Consider the following 20233-nt stretch of genomic DNA (forward strand, 5'->3'; position numbering starts at 1 on the left):
AGGGTTTTCACATTTCAGGAGCCAATGGACTTTAGGTTACCCACTGGCGGCACAAGTGGGGGTGTATTGTCTTTTTATACTCGATGTGTACTTGAGATATGCCGGGTTTGAATTAGCAGGGGCATTTGCCCCACGCCTCACCCCCCCCCCCTCCCCCACACTCCCTTCCTCTTGATCTGCCATTGATTATAATCAAGCTAATTAGGTATGATTAGTCCAACACGGCTAGCTTGCATACCCGTGAGTTTATCATCAAGCTATTACTGACCTGTACATTGTTTTACTTTTTTAATTACTAGAAGATACACAGACGATTCTCAACTCACACCAGCCGTCTGATTTCAAACGCTTTGCCAGAAAGTGGGATTTGGAGTGTGGTGGATATAAAGGCACTCTTTAAAATTATATGTAAAACGCCGGTTAAAAAAAAAAATTCAAGAGAATAACAAGATTGGTTTCAGATGTTTAGGTTAAGACTAGATTTAACGAACTTGACGCGAATCTTGATAGTTTGGACGATTAGACTTGCAATTGTTCGCTGTCTTTCGAAGAACACGTTGTGATAGCTTCTAGCGGGTGTGCCGTGGTGCTCTTTTGCGGGTAAAGAGTCTGGATCACGGAGGCTAATTGGGACTACCGGGGAAGGGGACCAGTGCGGAAGAGGGTACTTTTCAAGTCACAATCGAACAAGGGGCGGTGGCAATGACTTGCCAATAGATACAACATAACCGCATAAACCTGGGGCAAACTTTTTCTTCTTCTTCCTAGTGCACCGTGCATGCATCTAAAGCATGTGATATGAGAGGCATCCCTGCTTGTGTGTATAGCCATGCATCCCTATACACACATACACACACAGTCGGGCTACATTAACTTGCTACGTACGTGTGTGAACTTTTCCCCCTTCTCATGTGCAGCAGGCGACTCAACTCAAAAGTAAAGCGCGTGTACATAGATCTATCTCTACCGAGTTGATTCGGGGAATCAAAATGGCGGCGGTGGAAACTAGAAGAGTTAAAAATGGCGGCGAAGGTTCGCATAGAAGACAAGAAAGACCAGTAACTTTCGCCGAGTTTGGATTGGATTTAAAACCTTACTTCACCGAATTCAAAGACCATGATAGACCTTCAACCTTCGCCGAATTCGGTGTTGACGTCGAGAGAGATAGACCTACAGTTGATACCTTAGTCGGACCGGTAAATTTATTTTTTATTTCTTCCAACGTTAACTTTCATTATTACATGTATTAGTAACATTGTAAAACTCCTTTTTCAGAAGGTTTGTTCATTTTGTACAGTTATAAATTATATATCGGCATTTCTTTTTTTCTTTTTCTTTTTTACTTTGATTACATAATAACTATGTTAGATTCGTTCACTTATTTTGACCAATAACGAGACCCTTTGTTTAAACGGTCCGTGATATGTAATCTCTAGCAGTCTAGCACTTTTGTTGTAGTTGCTGTTAACAAAAATTAGAAAACATGGTTTACTGTCATACCTTGCGTGTAATATAATTGCATGGAGCTGTAAACCCCATTATAATATTTATAGGCGTCTTCCTTCTTCTTATATTTCTGCTTCTTCTCCTTCTTCTCCGTCTTCTTCTTCCTCTTCTTCATCTTCTACTTCTTCTTTTGTTAAACTTAAAATCTCAACAATTTTTTTTATGTTGTATAATTATGGCACATCATATTTTGATGCATACATCATGTACATGTGTATGGTGATAGATCAGATACATGCTAATATATCAATCATTTGATGAAATTTGTCGGACTCTACTGAGCTTATGTAGTTTCAGTGTGTAGGCATATGATACACGAGTCAAACCATTCAAATATCCAAAGAGATTTGTACAGTGGGTCACCCTGAGATATATACGAATATGGCACGATGAGTTCAATGCTCACTGATAAAGTTGAGCTCTGGCCGTGCGATCACATTGTGAAAGAAACGGTGTAGAATCGATCCGAAAAGGTTGATCATCTAGCATATAAGAATTTGTGTGTATTGCAAGGTTCTGGAATCATCAAAATGATCAGAAATTTGGCCCAGTCTTGGTAAAAGTAACAAGCACTGTACACAGAAAGATATATGGGACTACACAAACATATGGCATAAAATGAGGCCCACATTTTTAAGGTATTACTGTTACATGTCATATTTAGAATATGAAGGCATTTGAAGAGCCATGCTTTTCAGGGAACATTTCTATCTGATATTCTTCCACGTTTGTAGAAGTGTTGAAGTCGAGTGGTTTGAGCACTTGACTTGAAATTCGAAGGTCGTGGTTTGATCCCCGACACGGTACTAATTTCCTTTGGCAAGATGTTAACCTATATTTGCCACTCTCCATCCAGGTGTTAAATGGGTAACCGGTACCTAGGATGCGAAAGTTAATGTGGTTGGATGAGCAAGTGGTGCTTGTAATGCTCCCCAGGGAGTGGAGAATGTGCATACAATGTGTGCGGGTAAGCCTGAATCCGATGACCGGGGTAATACTGCGCCTAGAAACAAAGTATAAGGCGCAATATAAATAATATGAGCTATTATTGTTATTATTATTTGCATAATAACAATGAAAACGCTCACAAATTATTTTTCACCTCTCCCCAGAATTAATTGCTACAAAAAAGGGGGAGTAGGGGTGGATGGCGCACTCATATACAGCCCCGCGTACTGTAGACCCATTGCAAGTATTTATTTTCCCCTAGGCCTTCAAACTGGGGACTTACACCGGTTTTTATCCTAAGATGTACACGCCACTTTTATCTTGTTTATATTTCCATTATATCTTCGTCTCTCGGAAATCCATGTTTATGCCATAGTATGCTACCATGCATCAAAACATACTTTTAAAGTTGGACTCTGGATTTCGGAAGTAATTACTTAAAACCATTGGACTGGTTCGATTACACTGATCATATCAGTATTCATACACTATTCGATGGTAATATCTTACCCCTATAGGAATTAGGAAATCACCATCGTTAAATACATTCGAATATATTTTTAAATGTTAAAACTTTTCATTTTAAGCACAACAGGGGCCCGTCTTAAAAAGAGTTGATATCAATCGCAACTTTGTACATAAGAGAAAGGGGACTGCAAACTTACGACTGATTGGAGGATTTACGACTGATTCGGATCAATCGCAACTATTTATAAGACGGGGCCTAGAACCTCTTGCAGCACAGTAAAATATAATAGTTTACATAGTTTCTTCGTTTTTTAGGATTTAAATTTTACTTTTGTAGTTCATGAAGATTGTTGTTTCATCATGATGACACAATCATCTTCATTATCATATATTATTTAAAAAATAAAAAATAGGGTTTGAAAATACGAAAATGATTTATTCTCGGTGATTTTTAAAAATATATGCAGTAACATGAATTAGATGAATAATGATACCCAGAGGTTATGATTATTGCTTCGGTTTGGTTTCTAACAAGCGACAAGGCAGTGAACGATTAATTTCTCGCTACCACAACCGGGATCTACCAAAATAGATTTACCCTGTTCTTTATTGTCTGTAGCTAAGCCCATCTTCCTCTGTCTTTGTCAGCTGCTAAGTATAATAGTATATCAAACCCTGATGGAGATAAAGGTATCTGAGATAGCTTAGGGTATGGTTTTCAGTCGTCATCATGATTTATGGATGCTCATGTGCTAAAAATCACAATTACTAATGATCAAGATTAAAATGAAATATATCTGAAAAAGGTCCTTGTACTACAACAACTACTACTACTACTACTACTACTACTACTACTCCTCCTACTACTACTACTACTACTACTACTACTACTCCTACTACTACTACGTACTACTACTACTCCTACTACTAATACATTAAATCCTGCTTTATTGACCACCTGTCTACAAAGACCACATTTTTTGTTTCCCTTGAAAATGGTTTCTCATTGAAACATGTAATAAAGGACCCTGTACATAAAGACCATCTGCCTATACAGACCAGTTTTCTTGTCTCCCTTGGGTGGTCTTTATAGACAGGTTTCACTGTACTGCTGCTGCTACTACTACTACTACTAGTAGTAGTACTACTACTACTACCACCACTACCACCGCCACTAATACCACTTCTACCACCACTACTATACCACTACTATACTACTATTATTACCGGTAGCAGCTTCACCGTTATTCTTGTTCTGTAAAAATTGTTATTACTAACATTATTAGCACCATTATTTTCAATACTTTTTGTAATGTTATTATTATTATACCTATCTTACAATATAATGCCAATAGTTTTCACACAATAGTATACAATGCAAGAAACGTTAAATAATGTGCATAAATGTGTTGTTCAAACTTTTTGTAGCGCAAAATATCAACCAGTTCCCTATAGGTCATCCAATCAGTGAAAACAGCATAATCCAGATGAGAATTATGAACACATGTGGTTCCACCTTCTAAGGGTGCGTTTATGCTTGATTTTGAAGGTAGAATGAGCGATCGTAAACGCTCATCGTAAACGCTCATCGTAAACGCTCATCGTAATCGCAGATCCACGGTGTACTGTTAATGCTCACTTCTCTGGCTCCTCCAGGCAAATCTGGCTGGGTGGCCTTGCAGGTGGATTCGCAAACCTGCACTGCGCATGCTACGTAGACCCACTAGAGGTGAGTGCGTTGACCCCGTTTAAACGCGTTTACAAAATGATTGTGCGTTTATGCTTCCCAGAATCGCCGATTTTGCAGCATCGCCGATCGTAAACGCACCTTTTTGTGAGTTTACGATCGGCGATCGTGATCGCCGTTTTTCAGTGATTCTACAAAAATGAGAAAGGACGCAACCGTGTTTTGAACTAAACGCGTAACAGATGCCTGATTCTGGCCAGAAAAAGTTGAGCATAAACATACCCTATGAAGGCTGTGCCAAGTTTGTGCGAACTTTTTCTTCGGAAAGGGAGCTCCCTTAAAGCCGCAAAAATGAGTAATATTTCATCCAAGGTCGCAATGACGGTTTCAGGTTTATGAAGATCATGTAGTAAAACCCTCTCTATCACTTAAAATAGCAGGTTTCATTTTTTCGAAGAAATTTACATCGGTAACGTGATCAGGTTCCTAGATGCCATCTGACCTATAACCCTAGACAAAGATAAAAAGTCTATTTCATTCACGGATTACAGTAAAGTTTATTTTTAAATAGTAAATCCCACGTTTGTGAAGTTTGTTTCGTTTTGACTAAGTATTACTTTGGATTAACTATTTGAAAATAAACTTTACTATGGGTCAAGGTTATTCTAATGACTATCAGTATCTAAAGTTGGGTGTTTTTTCGTGGGTTTTCACAGGAACCAAAACCATAAGTATGATTATCTTTTTAAATACAGGCCAAAGACTGAAAGCAACCGTGACAATACTGTCAAATTTGGGGCCTAAATGCTTTTATTATTGTTTTTTTTTTTTAATTATTTTTGAGAACGCCAAATCGTCACCATACTTGAAAATTTCACAATGATGGTGCATAAATTATCTGACATTATTCTACACTTTTTATAATGATGACAATAATCTTATATGGCACACAATCCGTCACGACGTGACGCTAATGGCACTCCAACACATAATCATTGATGACTTTTCTTTTTTTAAAAGAGAAACGTTTCGTGAGCAAATGAATGGGCTTTTGTTGAGGCTTTGGGCTAAAAAAAAATCTACCCTCATACGGCTACAAATTCTTAATCATATATTTGTTTGAATTGCACACGAATTTCATAACACATTGACTTGCTAAATTTTCAAATGATCCTAGTTTGTGTTTAGCTTACTTAACTCCATAACAAATCATGAAGGTTTATCATTAGGATGCAGTCGCGGTGGAAATACATTTCTAAAACATCTCGCTTTGTCTTCGCTTTGTCTTACTCATTTTGAATAATAATAAATTCTCTGTTCTATTTTTATTCTGAATTTTACCTTGAAGTCTCGACGCAGCTTAATTAGTGTGTGTATGATTTCCTTTATTTATGGCAGCTTAAAAGTGCCACCCAGATGTCGAGATAATTCATCTCATCATGTCGACATACTGTACAAAAGATGATCAGATGTCAAGATCTAGGATCTCATCATGTCGACATCCTTCAAAACAGATGATCTGATGACAAGATCTATATGATCTCATCATGTCAACATCCTTCAAAACAGATAATCAGATGACAAGATCTATATGATCTCATCATGTCAACATCCTTCAAAACAGATAATCAGATGACAAGATCTAGGATCTCATCATGTCGACATCCTTCAAAACAGATGATCTGATGACAAGATCTAGGATCTCATCATGTCGACATCCTTTTAGAACAGATGATCAGATGACAAGATCTAGGATCTCATCATGTCGACATCCTTTAGAAGAGATGATCAGATGACAAGATCCCGGATCTCATCATGTCCACATCCTTCAGAATAGATGGTCAGATGACAAGATCCCGGATCTCATCATGTCGATATCCTTTAGAACAGATGATCAGATGACAAGGTCCAAGATCACATCATGTCGACATCCTTCAGGACAGATGACCAGATGACAAGATCCAAGATCACATCATGTCGAGATCTGATGTTTGAAAACGAACATGCGCGCACATCGTGCACGTGCGCATGCATGCAATAATGCACTAGCTATAGCGCATGGCACTGCATCTGATCATCTCTTCTAAAAGATGTCGACATGATGAGATCCTAAATCTTGTCATCTGATTATCTGTTTTGAAGGATGTCGACATGATGTGATCCGGGATCTTGTCATCTGATAATCTGTTCTAAAGGATGTCGACATGATGAGATCCTAGATCTTGTCATGTGATCATCTGTTCTAAAGGATGTCGACATGATGAGATCCTAGATCTTGTCATCTGATCATCTGTTCTAAAGGATGTGGACATGAAGAGAACCGGGATCTCGTCATCTTATTATCTCTTCTAAAGGATGTCGACATGATGAGATCCTAGATCTTGTCATCTGATCATCTGTTTTGAAGGATGTTGACATGATGAGATCCTAGATCTTGTCATCTGATCATCTGTTTTGAAGGATGTCGACATGGTGAGATCCGGGATCTTGTCATCTGATCATCTCTTCTAAAGGATGTGGACATGAAGAGATCCGGGATCTTGTCATCTTATTATCTCTTCTAAAGGATGTCGACATGATGAGATCCTAGATCTTGTCATCTAATCATCTGTTCTAAGAAATGTCGACATGATGAGATCCTAGATCTTGTCATCTGGTCATCTGTTCTAAAAGATGTCGACATGATAAGATCTTGGATCTTGTCATATGATCATCTGAATGGCACTTTTAAGCTTCCATATTTATTCGTTTAGTTCGAAATCAAGATTATGATGTACGCGACTTCTTACATACGCCCAACTTCATGACTTAATTGCACAAATATAAAATTATGAGGGGAATTTCTTGCTTATATCAAACACACATTCTCAATGTAGATGATGTAATGTGTCGTCGCTTCTGAAACGATTAATAAGTCAAGATGGATTAAAGGAAATGTGGATATCCTGAATCTGCACTGTCTCTTATTCCTCGTTTGGCTCTATCCGTTGAGCTATAACATTATGAATGTGGTGTATCCAGCATACAGGATGAAGCCGGCGTACGCCCCCGTCGTTTGAAAGGCCATGTTTAAAGGGAGTGTAGCTTGGCAAATACTGGTTAACGCCATCTACGTCTTATTTTGGACAACTGCACGTAAAGGAATGGACTTGATTAACGGTAGTCAGCGACTTAATCTCTGCATGGTCAGCGTTCGCGAAACAGACCGAAGTTCTCATCACGCTTCGGTTTCGCGTATGTTGCATGAACGTGATTACTGCGGTCGAGTCGTACCCGATTGGCCCCGAGTCAGGCCATGGGAAAGACACGTAGTCTCGTCAGGTTCCACTTCCTTTAAGTAAATCTTTACTAGCACTTTAACTCACAATGACTATGCAAATATTTGCTTTTATGAATGTTTAGCCCTCATGCTCTCTTCATAATTTTACCTCAACCCTTCCGTATCGAATACATGAATGATTACGTAAGGGGGTATAGATCCAAGCCGGCAAGCTACTTTTACTCGTTGGAGAACATGCATAAAATGTTTTTAAGTTTGTGATGTTATTAGTCTATATTTCATAATGATTATGAATATTATATGTTAATATTTACTTCAAATTATTCTTATTCTTTTCATTGAATACTGTTTGTGTCTTTGTATCATTATATGGGCTTATGGCAATCCCCTTTAATAACAAATTCCTGTGGCCTGCAAAATGGAATTGTTCGTCTAATACAACATATAAAATGACTCCTTATCACCCATAAATTATGAACCATATTGTAAATTAACAATTAATCGATTTGGTGCTGTATTTTCAAGGATGTATGAGGTAGGGAAGGGGTGGTATGGTGCAGCAGCCCCCTAGTACCACTGGGAATGTGTAAGTTAGGAAGAAAGCGTAAATATTCGGGCAAAAGGCATCACCCCCCCCCCCCCTCCCCCTCATCATGAAAATGTTTCGCCTACGTGTGTTTTTATGTTTAGAATTATAATGCTGAGTTTAATATACAGCACTACTACAGAACTTTTGTTTGTAAATCATTTTATTGTAACTAACAGTACTGTTCCCCCTATTAAGCCTCAGTGTGAGGGAGGGGGGGGGGTGTCATGTACAAATTATCAATACACTATGAATAGTTAGTATGTGTCATTCGTGCGCTATTTAAACATCTGCCTTCAAATACATTGATGTCTTGTAATGTGCCCGTCTGGACAAATTACCGTAGTTTGCCAACAAACATTATAGTGTGGTGCTAATTACCAAGTCCGGCCGCGAGCTATGTGTGTCTTAATATAGAAGTGTCTCGTCCTTTTACTCACCGCGAGGGAAAACCCCTTGAAAGAACCCTCCTGCCTCCACCTCCTCAAATTAATAAGGAAACTATCCAATTGATAGACGTCAAGGACGGTCGTTTTCTCAATGACAACGATCTGCGAATGATAATGATTGTAAAATATATCTTTCTACAGTTCCGTTTGATAATATAAATACTAATTTTATAAAAAATTGAAGTGGAAATTGAAAAGTAGCAAGTGATGATATGAATCAGGGGAAATGTGATAATTCATCCATATATATATATATACTACACATATTTTTGTATCCAAAAGTCAGTAGCAATATTACAAATGAATTTGATTATTTGTGTCAATATAGGCAGTACTAATAGTGGTAGAACAGTAGTAGTAGTAGCAGTAGTGTATTAGTAGTATAAGAAGGAGTGTATTAGTATTAGTATTAGTATTAGTATTATTATTAGTAGTAGTAGTAGTAGTAGTAGTAGTAGTAGTAGTAGTAGTAGTAGTAGTATTAGTGGTAATAGTAGTAGTGGCAGTAGTAGTAGTAGTAGTAGTAGTAGTAGTAGTAGTAGTTGTAGTAGTGGTAGTAGTAGTAGTAGTAGTAGTAATTATGGTAGTAGTAGTAGTAGTAGTAATTATGATAGTAGTAGTAGTAGTAATTATGATAGTAGTATTAGTAGTAGAAGAAGTAGTATAGCAGTAGAAGTAGTAGTAGTAGTATTAGTTGTAGTAGTAGTAGTAGTAGTAGTAGAAGTAGTAGTAGTAGTACACTGTAGTAGTAGCATATCATCATTTTAATAAGCATCATTATTACTTATTATCATCAATATTAATCAACCTGTTCCTATCATCTATTGCAGTACCGGAAGTTTTCAAAGCTGAATCGTGAAGAGAAGATTTTTTTGACCACCTGTCTACTGACCATTTTAGCCACCCTTGGATTGACCGCTGACCGAGTGGCCATCGTAGAGGCGGCTTCAGATGATTTCACATTCGCCATCTTACTTCTTATTAATATATGTGAGTAGATCGGAAGTTCAAGTTCTTTTATTTCATATCCATTAAAACATACATGTATATATTACGCAATGAGCATAAAGTGAACTCCCCCCCCCAAAAAAAAAAATGTTCAGGCGAGAATTCCGCCGGTCCTAAGGAGGAGGGGGGAGAGACGGGCCCCTTTTACCAAAGAGACCCCCCCCCCCCTCCCTTGATCTTTTTCTCTCTTTCTCTCTCTCTCTCTCTCTCTCTCTCTTTCTCTCTCTTTCTCTCTTTTTTTTTTCTCTCTCTCTTTCTCCCTTTCTCTCTCTCTCTCTCTCTCTCTCTCTCTCTCTCTTGTATCGAAGGGGGATGCCGCAACCCTTCCCACCTCCCCCAGTATCTGCCCATTGTCTTGACATCCATACACTGACTTTTGTGAGGCATATTTTTTTCTGATATAATGACAGGTTTAAACATTTTCTTGCTCGCTCTGGGTAACAGATACAAGGGAAATGTAAATTCACAAATTGAGGCTTAATTCATAGTCCATGTCATGTTCTTGTTCACGTTATTTTCGATATGCCGATGTCAGTTCTAAGATTGTTCACGTTTTTCTTCTTCTTTTCTAGTGTTCTGTTTATTCTACGTGGTCAATGGAGTCCTGGGCGAGCACGCCTACGAGCTCTTCGTCTTTGCCTTCAGTATGTCTGTCATTTTCGTCTACTGTATCACAAACTTCTTAGAAACATCAGATGATTCGGTTGAGTTGGTGAGTAGAGCGATTATGCTCTTTTAGAAAGGTTGTATTTCACGAAGGGGTCCTGCCCTGAGTGGGGACTTCGCTGGAGTATCTTAAATGAGGAATGTTGGATGAAATTTTGCCGAATTTACAAGCAAATTTATACCCTGCGTAAATGCATGTGTACAGTACAAATGCTAACAGGAGTGGATATGGTGCACACTTACGTGCGAATTGAAACTCATTGATCTTGTGCGATAATTGTTTTTGTAGTTCTCTTGATATTAATACCGATATCATATTGATGGTAGTTTACGTTTATATGACACATTACGTTGATACTCAAATGCACAGACAAGGTGTGAGATTACCGCTGATCACTAGATTTCACTGGATTACACTTGTTTGTTTGTTAATTTGATTTGATTTCTTCATTTTTCAACATAATAAAAAGTAATAAACAAACTAGGTACATATATATTGCTAAAAATATGACTCATTGCGGATGTAGTATCGAAAATAATATCGCTAGCGATATACGTTTGACGAAGTGTTGCAGCGGCGCACGAAACGTCGTGATCTTTTGACCATACATTGCGAGAAAAACGAATATTACTATTTTTGCGATATTATTTTCGATCCATATTATTGTTAACAAAAGTCAAAATACATATATAATCATATCATGACATAAATCGATTAAATAATTATACCTTTGAAAAACACATAGGTGACCAATCATTTCAATATTGAAACATTTAGGAGACCGCCATAATAGCTTGAACGTGATGGCGGCCTCAGGAAAGGAACCTTCATGGGCGACCAAACTTGTAATATAATATAACCCGAAAGAAATCGGTTGCAACAGACATAATGATCATGATTATAATTATTAGAACATCCACTCTAAAATGAACACAAATGTGCACCATCTCCACTCCTTAGAGCGCCTTCCTACCATGTGCATGCATTTAGGGTATTGCCATACGTCACAGTGGCTTTTGACGATCCTCACCGGTACACGTTCACTCGTGGTTTAGAGTCGGGTGGCAAAGAACGTAGGTGCCGCGGTTGGGTCTCGAACCATAAACCCTTTGTTCCACAACCGGGTGACTGATAAATGAGACCACTCGACCACAACGCATCGATTGAGATAATTCAGTAATAACGAAGTGACTTTAATATTATTTTTCTTTGTTTTATTCTACAGGCTCGCCTGATAATCGTCTGCATATTCTTCCCGTTCCAAATTGGTTACAGTATCACTATGGGAGTGAAATACAAGCGAGCCAAGAATCTTATCTTCAGAACCGTGGGCGCCAATCTTTACCTACAGGACCTGTGCGGGAATATGTACCTTTTTGTTGATCTATTAAAAGTTGACTTACAGCTAGAGGTAAGGATGTATACATTTTTCCATTAATTTCTCTCTTTCATATCAAACTGGTTCCCGATCGCCGCTGCATGGGGCGTTCAAAGGGGGGATCGGGGTGTGGGGGATTAGGGTGTGAGGAAACGTTTTTTTTTTTTTTGTCGCTTAATAAATTTCGCTCAAAAATGTCACTCAAAATAAATAACTCAATAATATTTTTTTTTGGCAAAGTATATATGTTTATTACATCCCGTCCCTTGTCAGAACATTTTAGATTCTGAATGCCCGATTAATTTCTGACAATTTTGTGTTTGCTTTGAAATGCATGTGAAACTTGTCAGCCCGTCCGTTCTGTGTAGTCCGCCCATCTCCGCCTTCATAGTGAATTCTGTCACCCTGGTTGTACTCATTGAGGCGGCGAATCAGTGTTTTTAATTCATCTTTAGCTGTCCGTTTTGTTATGAATTGCATGTAACAACTGTAAAAAGCACAACATGATTTCCTAACCTTCAAACATGACTTAAAATCTTTATCATTATTACTCTGTGGGGTCACATCTCCAATTCACATAAAAGTTACAGGATCAAAAGCTTGTTTTGACTTTAATATCATTACAATTCTTTCACTCAATTTCGTTTAACTTTCTTTCACTCAATTTCTTTTAAAAGACCAGCATGGTCATCCTCGTCCTCGATGACGGGATCAACATAAATGGTTTTGAGAAGATCGTCCTAAGTCTGGGACTGCCTCTAGGATTAATGTGGAACATTCTCGGCTTTCTGGCAGTGAGTATATATAGACCAGGGGGGTGTTTCACAAAGACTAAGATCGACTTTAAGTTGGACTTAACTATGGCAGGCCATTTATGCCACTGGCCGCTCTCACCATTGGTCTCTCAATTATGATCTTTAGATAATATTTTTTCCTTCAACAATGAACTATCAACAAAGGTAAGTTCTGTAGATTTGGGACCACAAATTGTACGTTCCTTAAGAAGCCAATGCCAGGAATGGTTAAAGGGAACTAGTGGCATGAACGGCTTGCCATAGTTAAGTCCAACTTAAAGACGATATTAGTCTCTGTGAAACACTCCCCAGGACCCTGTTTCATAAAACTTGATAACAATAACAATTAACAAGCTACTGTTATAAGCTGAAATCGTGGCATCTCATTGGCTTAGAGCAAATTTGTCATAGCAATTTAGCATTTGTCATTGGTAACAAGTTTTATGAAACGGCCCATTTCTATCCCTGTTGGCATAAACAATGAATGGGCGTCCCCCCCCCCCATTAAATTTAGAGTCCCTGATCTACACGCTTTGTATATGTTTACCAATGATAGCAACAACAAAATGTTCATCTCTGAATTGAATACGTCATCCTTAGACTAGTTGTAGGTAGGTCAGGCAAGCCTCAGACAAACTTTCTGGTCGTCAAGAAAAGCATTACATCGTCTTCGAATGTCTTGTTTTTCCGTTCAGATGCACACTATGAAAAGAGTCGAGTATTATGGCACTTTGAACTTGGTATTCTAATGTCCTTTGGCAAGGCATTGATCTGCATTTGCCACACTCAACCCAGGTGATGTAAATGGGTACCTGGCAGGAATTAATTCCTTGAAATGCTAGAGCGCCGTAGTGGCTGCCTTGCTAAAGCCAGGGTAATAATCGGGGCAGCGCCAGGAGCGTCACAACGTGACGGACATGTGCGCTATATAAGAAGCCACCACCGTTATTATTATTATTAACCATCTCTTTATTATATTTCGTGTTTTCTTATTCTTTTGCAGTTACGATTTGAAAATAGAATATTGGTTGTGCTCTTTCTCGCGACGGGTTGGATTTTACCCGCCTTCATCACCTACAAGTTCATCGACGTAAGAAGCCTTTATAATCAATATCTGGAAATATTGTTGTTTTGTTGTTGTTGTTTTTGACGATGATGTTGTTGATGATGTTACTGATGATGATGATGATGATGAGGATGATGATGATGATGTTGTTGATGATGATGATGATGATGATGATGTTGTTGATGATGATGTTGTTGTTGATGATGTTACTGATGATGATAATCATGAGGTTGTTGACGATGATGATGATGATGATCATGATCATGAAGTTGTTGATGATGATCATGTTGTTGTTGATGATTTTGATGACGATGATGATGTTGATGAGGATGATGATAATGATGCTCATGATGATCATGAAGTTTTAGATGATGATATTTTTGTTATGATGTTGAAGTTGTTGATGATGTTGTTGATGATGATTATGATGTTCATGATGATCATGATGATGATGATGTTGATAATGATGTTGATGATGTTGTTGTGTAATCGCTGTTGTTATTGTTGTTTTGTTATTGTTATGGAGAGGGTGGGTGCAATGAGGTCAATAGTAATACTTTCACAGCTAATGCCTTTCTCACTAAATGCTTAATTGAATGTCTTTTATTGTTAGAAAGTAACTTTTATTTACAATTGGTGCAATATCATGTTTAGAGTGTTTTTATTAAAACGGCAGCGAGGGAGTGTCGTCAATCATCGCTCTTATTGTAGTGTGTATTTTGGGGGGTAACGAAGACATTTCTCTACCCCAAAATCGATGGCGTATTCAGGAAATAGAATTAAAGGGGTGCCTCCAGGGGCCAAACTTTGACTTTCATTGAAAGGGATGCAACCAAAGGACTCAACGCCCCCTGTGCATTGACACACAACTGCAAACAAAGGAACTAAACATTTTCATATGGAAACTGATAGTTTTTTTTTTTTTTTTTTTTTTTTTAGTTTTTTTTTTTTTTTTGGGGGGGGGGGGGGGAGGGTGTTTTGCGTTCCATGTGATTTCAGCAATGGACAATCAAAGCCGATAAGCTAATCCCTATATACAGTGTTGCCCATAAAGTTGGAATATTTTTCTAACCTCTTTTCATGATAATTATGATTGTGACGATTATGGTTTATTCTCGATAGATAAGTTTCTCGGAACTTTATTGACCAATCTCCATGAATTTCTAGGTTACTTAATAGTGTTCTGAGAGGATATAAACTCTGTCTATTAAGAACACATCATATTTTAACAGTCACTTCATGATAAGAGGTCAACAAAAAATTATCCAATTTTTTTTGGCAACAATGTAGTTATCATCGTATATTCCTGGCGTTACCATTAGTGTAAATTCTTGGTTCGCTTGTTTGGTATTCCCTTAGTTATCGATGCGATGGGAGGAATGGCCGACCAAAGCTGACAAGCTTCTGCCTACATGTATCATTGTCTGTGGTATACTGGGTCTCATCATCCGGGTCTTTCTGGTCGTCGTCTGTGTTCATCTCACTATGAACTTTGGTCATGGACTCGGAGAGAAAGGTACGTAAGAAATCTGTTAAAGGGATTGGATAACTTTGTCTCAGATTCTGAAACAAAATCCTGGATTTAGCTTATACTGCCATGATAATTATAAACCTTTAGGTCAGTCAGGAACCCGTGACTTTTACAAGCCGATCGCCTGTCTGATTATCATATTTATGATTGAAAATCGAAATTTAAAAATTCGTTTTCTTAACGGTTTTTATAGCACTGCAGTCTATTGGGGGAAATGAGTATGGCAAAACCGGTCACTCAAAGATTTTTACTTTTTTGGATGCATTCATGGTCATTTTGAAGCACAATGTGTTTAGGGCTACAATATTGCACCATATCACAGACACTGATAACACGCAGGGCCATGCATCTCAGATTTAACATTGTTAAACGATCCCTTTAAGTATCTTGTCAGCTCCTCTTAAAGGAAACCAAAACCTTCATACTAAATTACAGTTTATTGCAAAGTTTAAGATATTTGAAAAATATCAGTGAAAATTTGAACAAAATCGGGCAAGGAATGAGGAAGTAAGAGCTTTTTAAAATTACTAGTCACTAGAGGGCGGTATTCAATTTGATGACATCATCTGTGGACAACTCTCCATGCCTTTTGTACATCAAATTTCATGTTTTTCCTTCTTTCTTGTGATTGAGATAATGTACTCCCCTGAAAGCAAGATATAGAATGCAAAATGATATTCTACTTCACATGTTATGAAGTCGGATCTAGAACACAAATAAATACGAAGAAAACAAAAAAATTGTGAAATGTTATGTACAAAAGGCATGGAGAGTTGTTCACAGATGATGTCATCAAATTGAATACCGCCCTCTAGTGACTAGTCATTTCAAAAAGCTCATTTCAAAAAGCTCAAAAAGCCCATATCTGTATTATGAGAGCAGAACTAGTGGCCATACTAATGGCACTAGAGTGGATTAATACATTTATTGAATCCTCTTCGGTGGTAATTTTTAGCGACGCTTTGTCAGCTTTACAAATGATTGATTCATACTTTATTAGATGTGCTATTGTAAATGAAATTTTATCCATAATTAATATTTTGCAGTTTAAGGATGTTTGTGTTGCTTTTGAATGGATTCCGTCACATTGCGATATTAGGGGCAATGAGATCGTAGATCGGGCTGCCAAAAAAGGAGCCATGAAAAGGTGTATAGACATAGTTATACCAAATACAAGAAGTGAATTGGCAGCCTCTCGTTTGATCCATTATAACAAATTATGGCAAGCAGAATGGGACAATGCAGAACACGGTAGATTTTTATATGCTTTGCATAGCGACGTTTCAAAGCCCATACATAGACAAGGCCTATCTCGCAGAGAAGAATGCTTGATACAACAACTAAGAGTAGGTAACTGTAGTTTAAATTATTACCTTTTTCAAATTAACCAACACGATACTGGTCTTTGTGAAGTTTGTCAAGAAGATGAAACAATTAAACATTTTATTTTCTATTGTACAAAATACGACAAAGATAGACGTCTCTTAAAAGAAAGGATTAAATTGAACAACCCCAATCTGAAACAATTATTGATGTCTAACCCAATTTTTACTCGTGAATTATTGGGTTACATATACGATACTAATCGTTTTAGATAGCTTTTAAAGCTATCAGGGATCCCCTTAACTTATGTCGATCCTGTAATAATATATAAAATGAAGTATTTGCGGTTTTTCCATGAACAATTGCAACTAACTCCCATCTCGCCTTTTATGTGCATTTTATGCAATTTTAATATTGCAGCTTTTTTTTTTTTTTTTTTTTTTTATTTTTTTTTTTATTTTTATATAAAACCATATCACTATTAATTTCATTTCACCAAGGAAAGTCGCTCGTGGGCTTGATTTCCGAAGCCCACGCCAAAGCTATACACGAAATTGACTGGCGCAAATAATCTTTGAGATTGAAGAGCGCCATCTAAACGAAGAACCAACCATCTAACTTTCTTATTCCTTGCCCGATTTTGTTCAAATTTTCACTGATTTTCTTAAAATCTTTTAAACTTTACAATAAAAGTAACTTAGTATGAAGGTTTTGGTTTCCTTTAAATTGTTCAATTTTCTCCGTAAATACAATTTTATCAACTTTCATTTTCTTCGTTATTGATGACGATTTGATTTTTTTCAATACAGGGATTGCATAGAAAAGTATTTGCAATGACTTTATTTAGGGTGCATTTTTTTTTCTTTAGGGAAAATGAAAATTCTGATTTTTTTTTAGTTCAGAGGAGCTTGTTAGTTGAGGGGGAGCTTGCAAGATACGTCATAGAGCTGCAAATTTGTATTTGATTGGTCGCAACTTTATAAATTCACAACTTTCTTATTTTCTCAAACTTCCACTGACCTGCTTCTCTCATGTTCTGCTTCTTTGCAAGAAACCGTTATCACCCCCTCCCTCTCTCTCTCTATCTCTCTCTTTCTCTCTCTCTCTCTCTCTCTCTCTCTCTAAATTGTATGGGGGAGTTAGGGCACGATGTTTTAGTAGGAAATGAAAAGGGGCTCCTGTCCCTTAAAGGGACTTGGTAACATTGTTCAGATGAGAGATAGGGTTGCTAAGGTAGTGACTTCAATGCTAGATGTACAATTAAAGATATTCTTAAAATTTGAGTGAAAACGGACCATTATTCATGGTACAAATTGGGAAAAACTTATCTCATCGATTCCTTAATTCTCCCAAAAATTCCTCCCAACTATACTATTACAATTTAATTACATTTTATGTGAATGGAAAATCTCACAAAGCAATAAAAAGGCTCTACATTCCATTCCAGACATTTAAGTGATGACAGATTTTTAATAGCCTGTTTTATGTCTTTTTTCATGGAAAACGGTTGGTAAAATTCAAAAATGGTTGGGAGAATTTACTGTTATCACTGTTAGAGGGTGTCATACATCGACGCCTGCAAAGAAAACCATATATATCTTCGTGGTTTGAGAATTTTTTCAGGATTTTTTGCATGTCAGAGGGTTAGTACAGTAGAAGGAATATATAGTATAGATTTATATCCATTACCTAGTTCATACCTTTATATTATCTTGTGTAATTCTTTTTTTTTAAATCAGTGTATGGTGCCAGGAAGCGAACCGACACAACGGATAACCTGACGACCCCACCGGTTCGAAGACGGACTCGATCACGGCGGTATCTCCCTAGCCGGCCTTTCAGCTGGCCTCAGTTCTCTCTCAGCAGTAGCAGACAACAACCCAAACCTTTCCCTCTCGATCGGCTGGCCGAGAGGTCCCTCAGTGGCGTCGGCTGATGATGTCACAAAAGTGCATAATATTTTATTTCACCTACTGAGAGTCATAAGGGCGTTAACTCTTTATAAAGTTTTATTAGATAATGCCTTCTGACTCTCAGCAGACACTTTTTCGTGATATTTGAGGGAAACGAACGGTTATCCGTCGATTTATTTGACATCCGCGGATATCAGTAGATTTGGTGGATGAAATGTCAAGCCCATATGACGTCCTATATTGTCTTTCATTAGAGTGCCTTACGTTAATATTTCGCAAGATCTATATAATTTATCAATGATGGATATTTCGGTATACTATATGTCATGTACACATTTTGAAGTATTTTGAGATGAACTCATAAAATATTGCTTGCTTTATGTCAGCTTCATGTCAAAGAAATAAAAAGGAGTACATACTATGGTAGATCCAAGGACGGTTTGAATTGAATAAATGCTGAATTCGTCCAGAGACCAGTGTGTTTACATTTTATCAAAGCCTATATCAGGGGCGGATCAATGATCGTCTGAAGGGGTGGTCAAGTTTCCTAAGGAACAAATTTAAATTCAGAATGTTACTGATTAAAATCCAAACAAATATGATTCTCATTTTTTCAAAGAAAGAATAACAATAATAAAAATGATAGTGTACAAGAACAAAATTTCGGGAATCCATGTCGCCCTCGCAAGACTCTAAAATATTGGGGGGGGGGGGGGGGGGAGGGGGGTGCGAGGTAAAAGTACAAAGTTATCTTCGGTTCATTTTCCTCCGGGAACCTCTTTTTCCTTCTCTCCACAGGTATGATAGCGGGCCGCAGCTATCCCATTCCCATCCCCACCCCCTCCCCCTCCCCCAATACTGTGTAGAATTGACAACTTATCAAACTAGCTGAAGTGACCTTACTGGTGAAAATATATCTTATTTATGACATTTTGTTGATACATCCAGTTTCGAGTTCAAATAGACAGTTACAATAATTCAATTCGAGTTAATTTACATTGGTTTATATTATTACGGATGATTTACGTTGTTTTATCATGATTTTCTTGCAGATTCTTAATTTCATTCATATACTTTTTAATATTCGTGTAGAAAAGTTGGGATTTTCAATAAGATCTTGAATTTCATTGGTTGTTCTCCACCTTACATAACGTTGCTGTTATTCGACCTTAAATTACTACGACAAAGAACAGTAACACAATTAATACCATTATTAATAAAAGTAAAATCACAACATTTAATTTCCTTTTGCATGAAAAGAAACAAAACACAAACCACATATCACAAAATCATGTATTCCTTTTATCTGTACCAACAAAATCAGAAAACCACATGTATCCGTTCTAAAACAATTTTAATATTTTTTTTTGGTATTTTATACTTTCAGAAAGTGTGTGAATATTTTTCCAAATAATCCTGTAAATTTACTCTAATTGTAAAAATTTGAATCAACTAATGTACATTTGGGTCCATCTTCTATTAAATTGCGCCCTCTAGTCTTTCTCTATGTACAGTTAAAACAGTGTGTATCACTATGAATATGACGGACAAAGAAAGAGGACAAAATATACAGTTCCTCATTCTACCTTCAACAATTGCTGTGGTAGACAAAGGAACATCCCTTAACGG

The 20233-nt window shown here is 37.4% G+C and overlaps 1 protein-coding gene across 2 annotated transcripts; it reads left to right on the forward strand.

The window, feature by feature from the left end:
* The first annotated feature begins 220 nt into the window (after positions 1-220).
* On the forward strand, positions 221-20104 carry LOC100889665. 2 transcript variants are annotated; one of them, XM_030987281.1, is made up of 8 exons: positions 221-1196; positions 9755-9914; positions 10505-10644; positions 11825-12010; positions 12655-12771; positions 13775-13861; positions 15197-15353; positions 18431-20104. In XM_030987281.1, exons 1-8 carry the CDS (start codon positions 990-992, stop codon positions 18625-18627), a joined length of 1251 nt encoding a protein of 416 aa, XP_030843141.1. In that variant the 5' UTR covers positions 221-989; the 3' UTR covers positions 18628-20104. The 2 variants fall into 2 exon arrangements, with proteins under 2 accessions (XP_030843141.1, XP_030843142.1); XM_030987282.1 differs by lacking the exon at positions 12655-12771.
* The last annotated feature ends 129 nt before the right edge of the window (positions 20105-20233 follow it).

The sequence above is a fragment of the Strongylocentrotus purpuratus genome, unplaced genomic scaffold, assembly GCF_000002235.5.
Source record: "Strongylocentrotus purpuratus isolate Spur 01 unplaced genomic scaffold, Spur_5.0 spur5_scaffold_16, whole genome shotgun sequence".
Taxonomy (NCBI): domain Eukaryota; kingdom Metazoa; phylum Echinodermata; class Echinoidea; order Camarodonta; family Strongylocentrotidae; genus Strongylocentrotus; species Strongylocentrotus purpuratus.

Coding starts and splice junctions, on each gene's coding strand:
- LOC100889665 (XM_030987281.1), top strand. CDS start 990: ATGGCGGCGGTGGAAACTAGAAGAGTTAAAAATGGCGGCGAAGGTTCG. Junction 9,915..10,504: donor CTTACTTCTTATTAATATAT/GTGAGTAGATCG, acceptor CTTCTTTTCTAG/TGTTCTGTTTATTCTACGTG. Junction 10,645..11,824: donor CAGATGATTCGGTTGAGTTG/GTGAGTAGAGCG, acceptor TTTATTCTACAG/GCTCGCCTGATAATCGTCTG.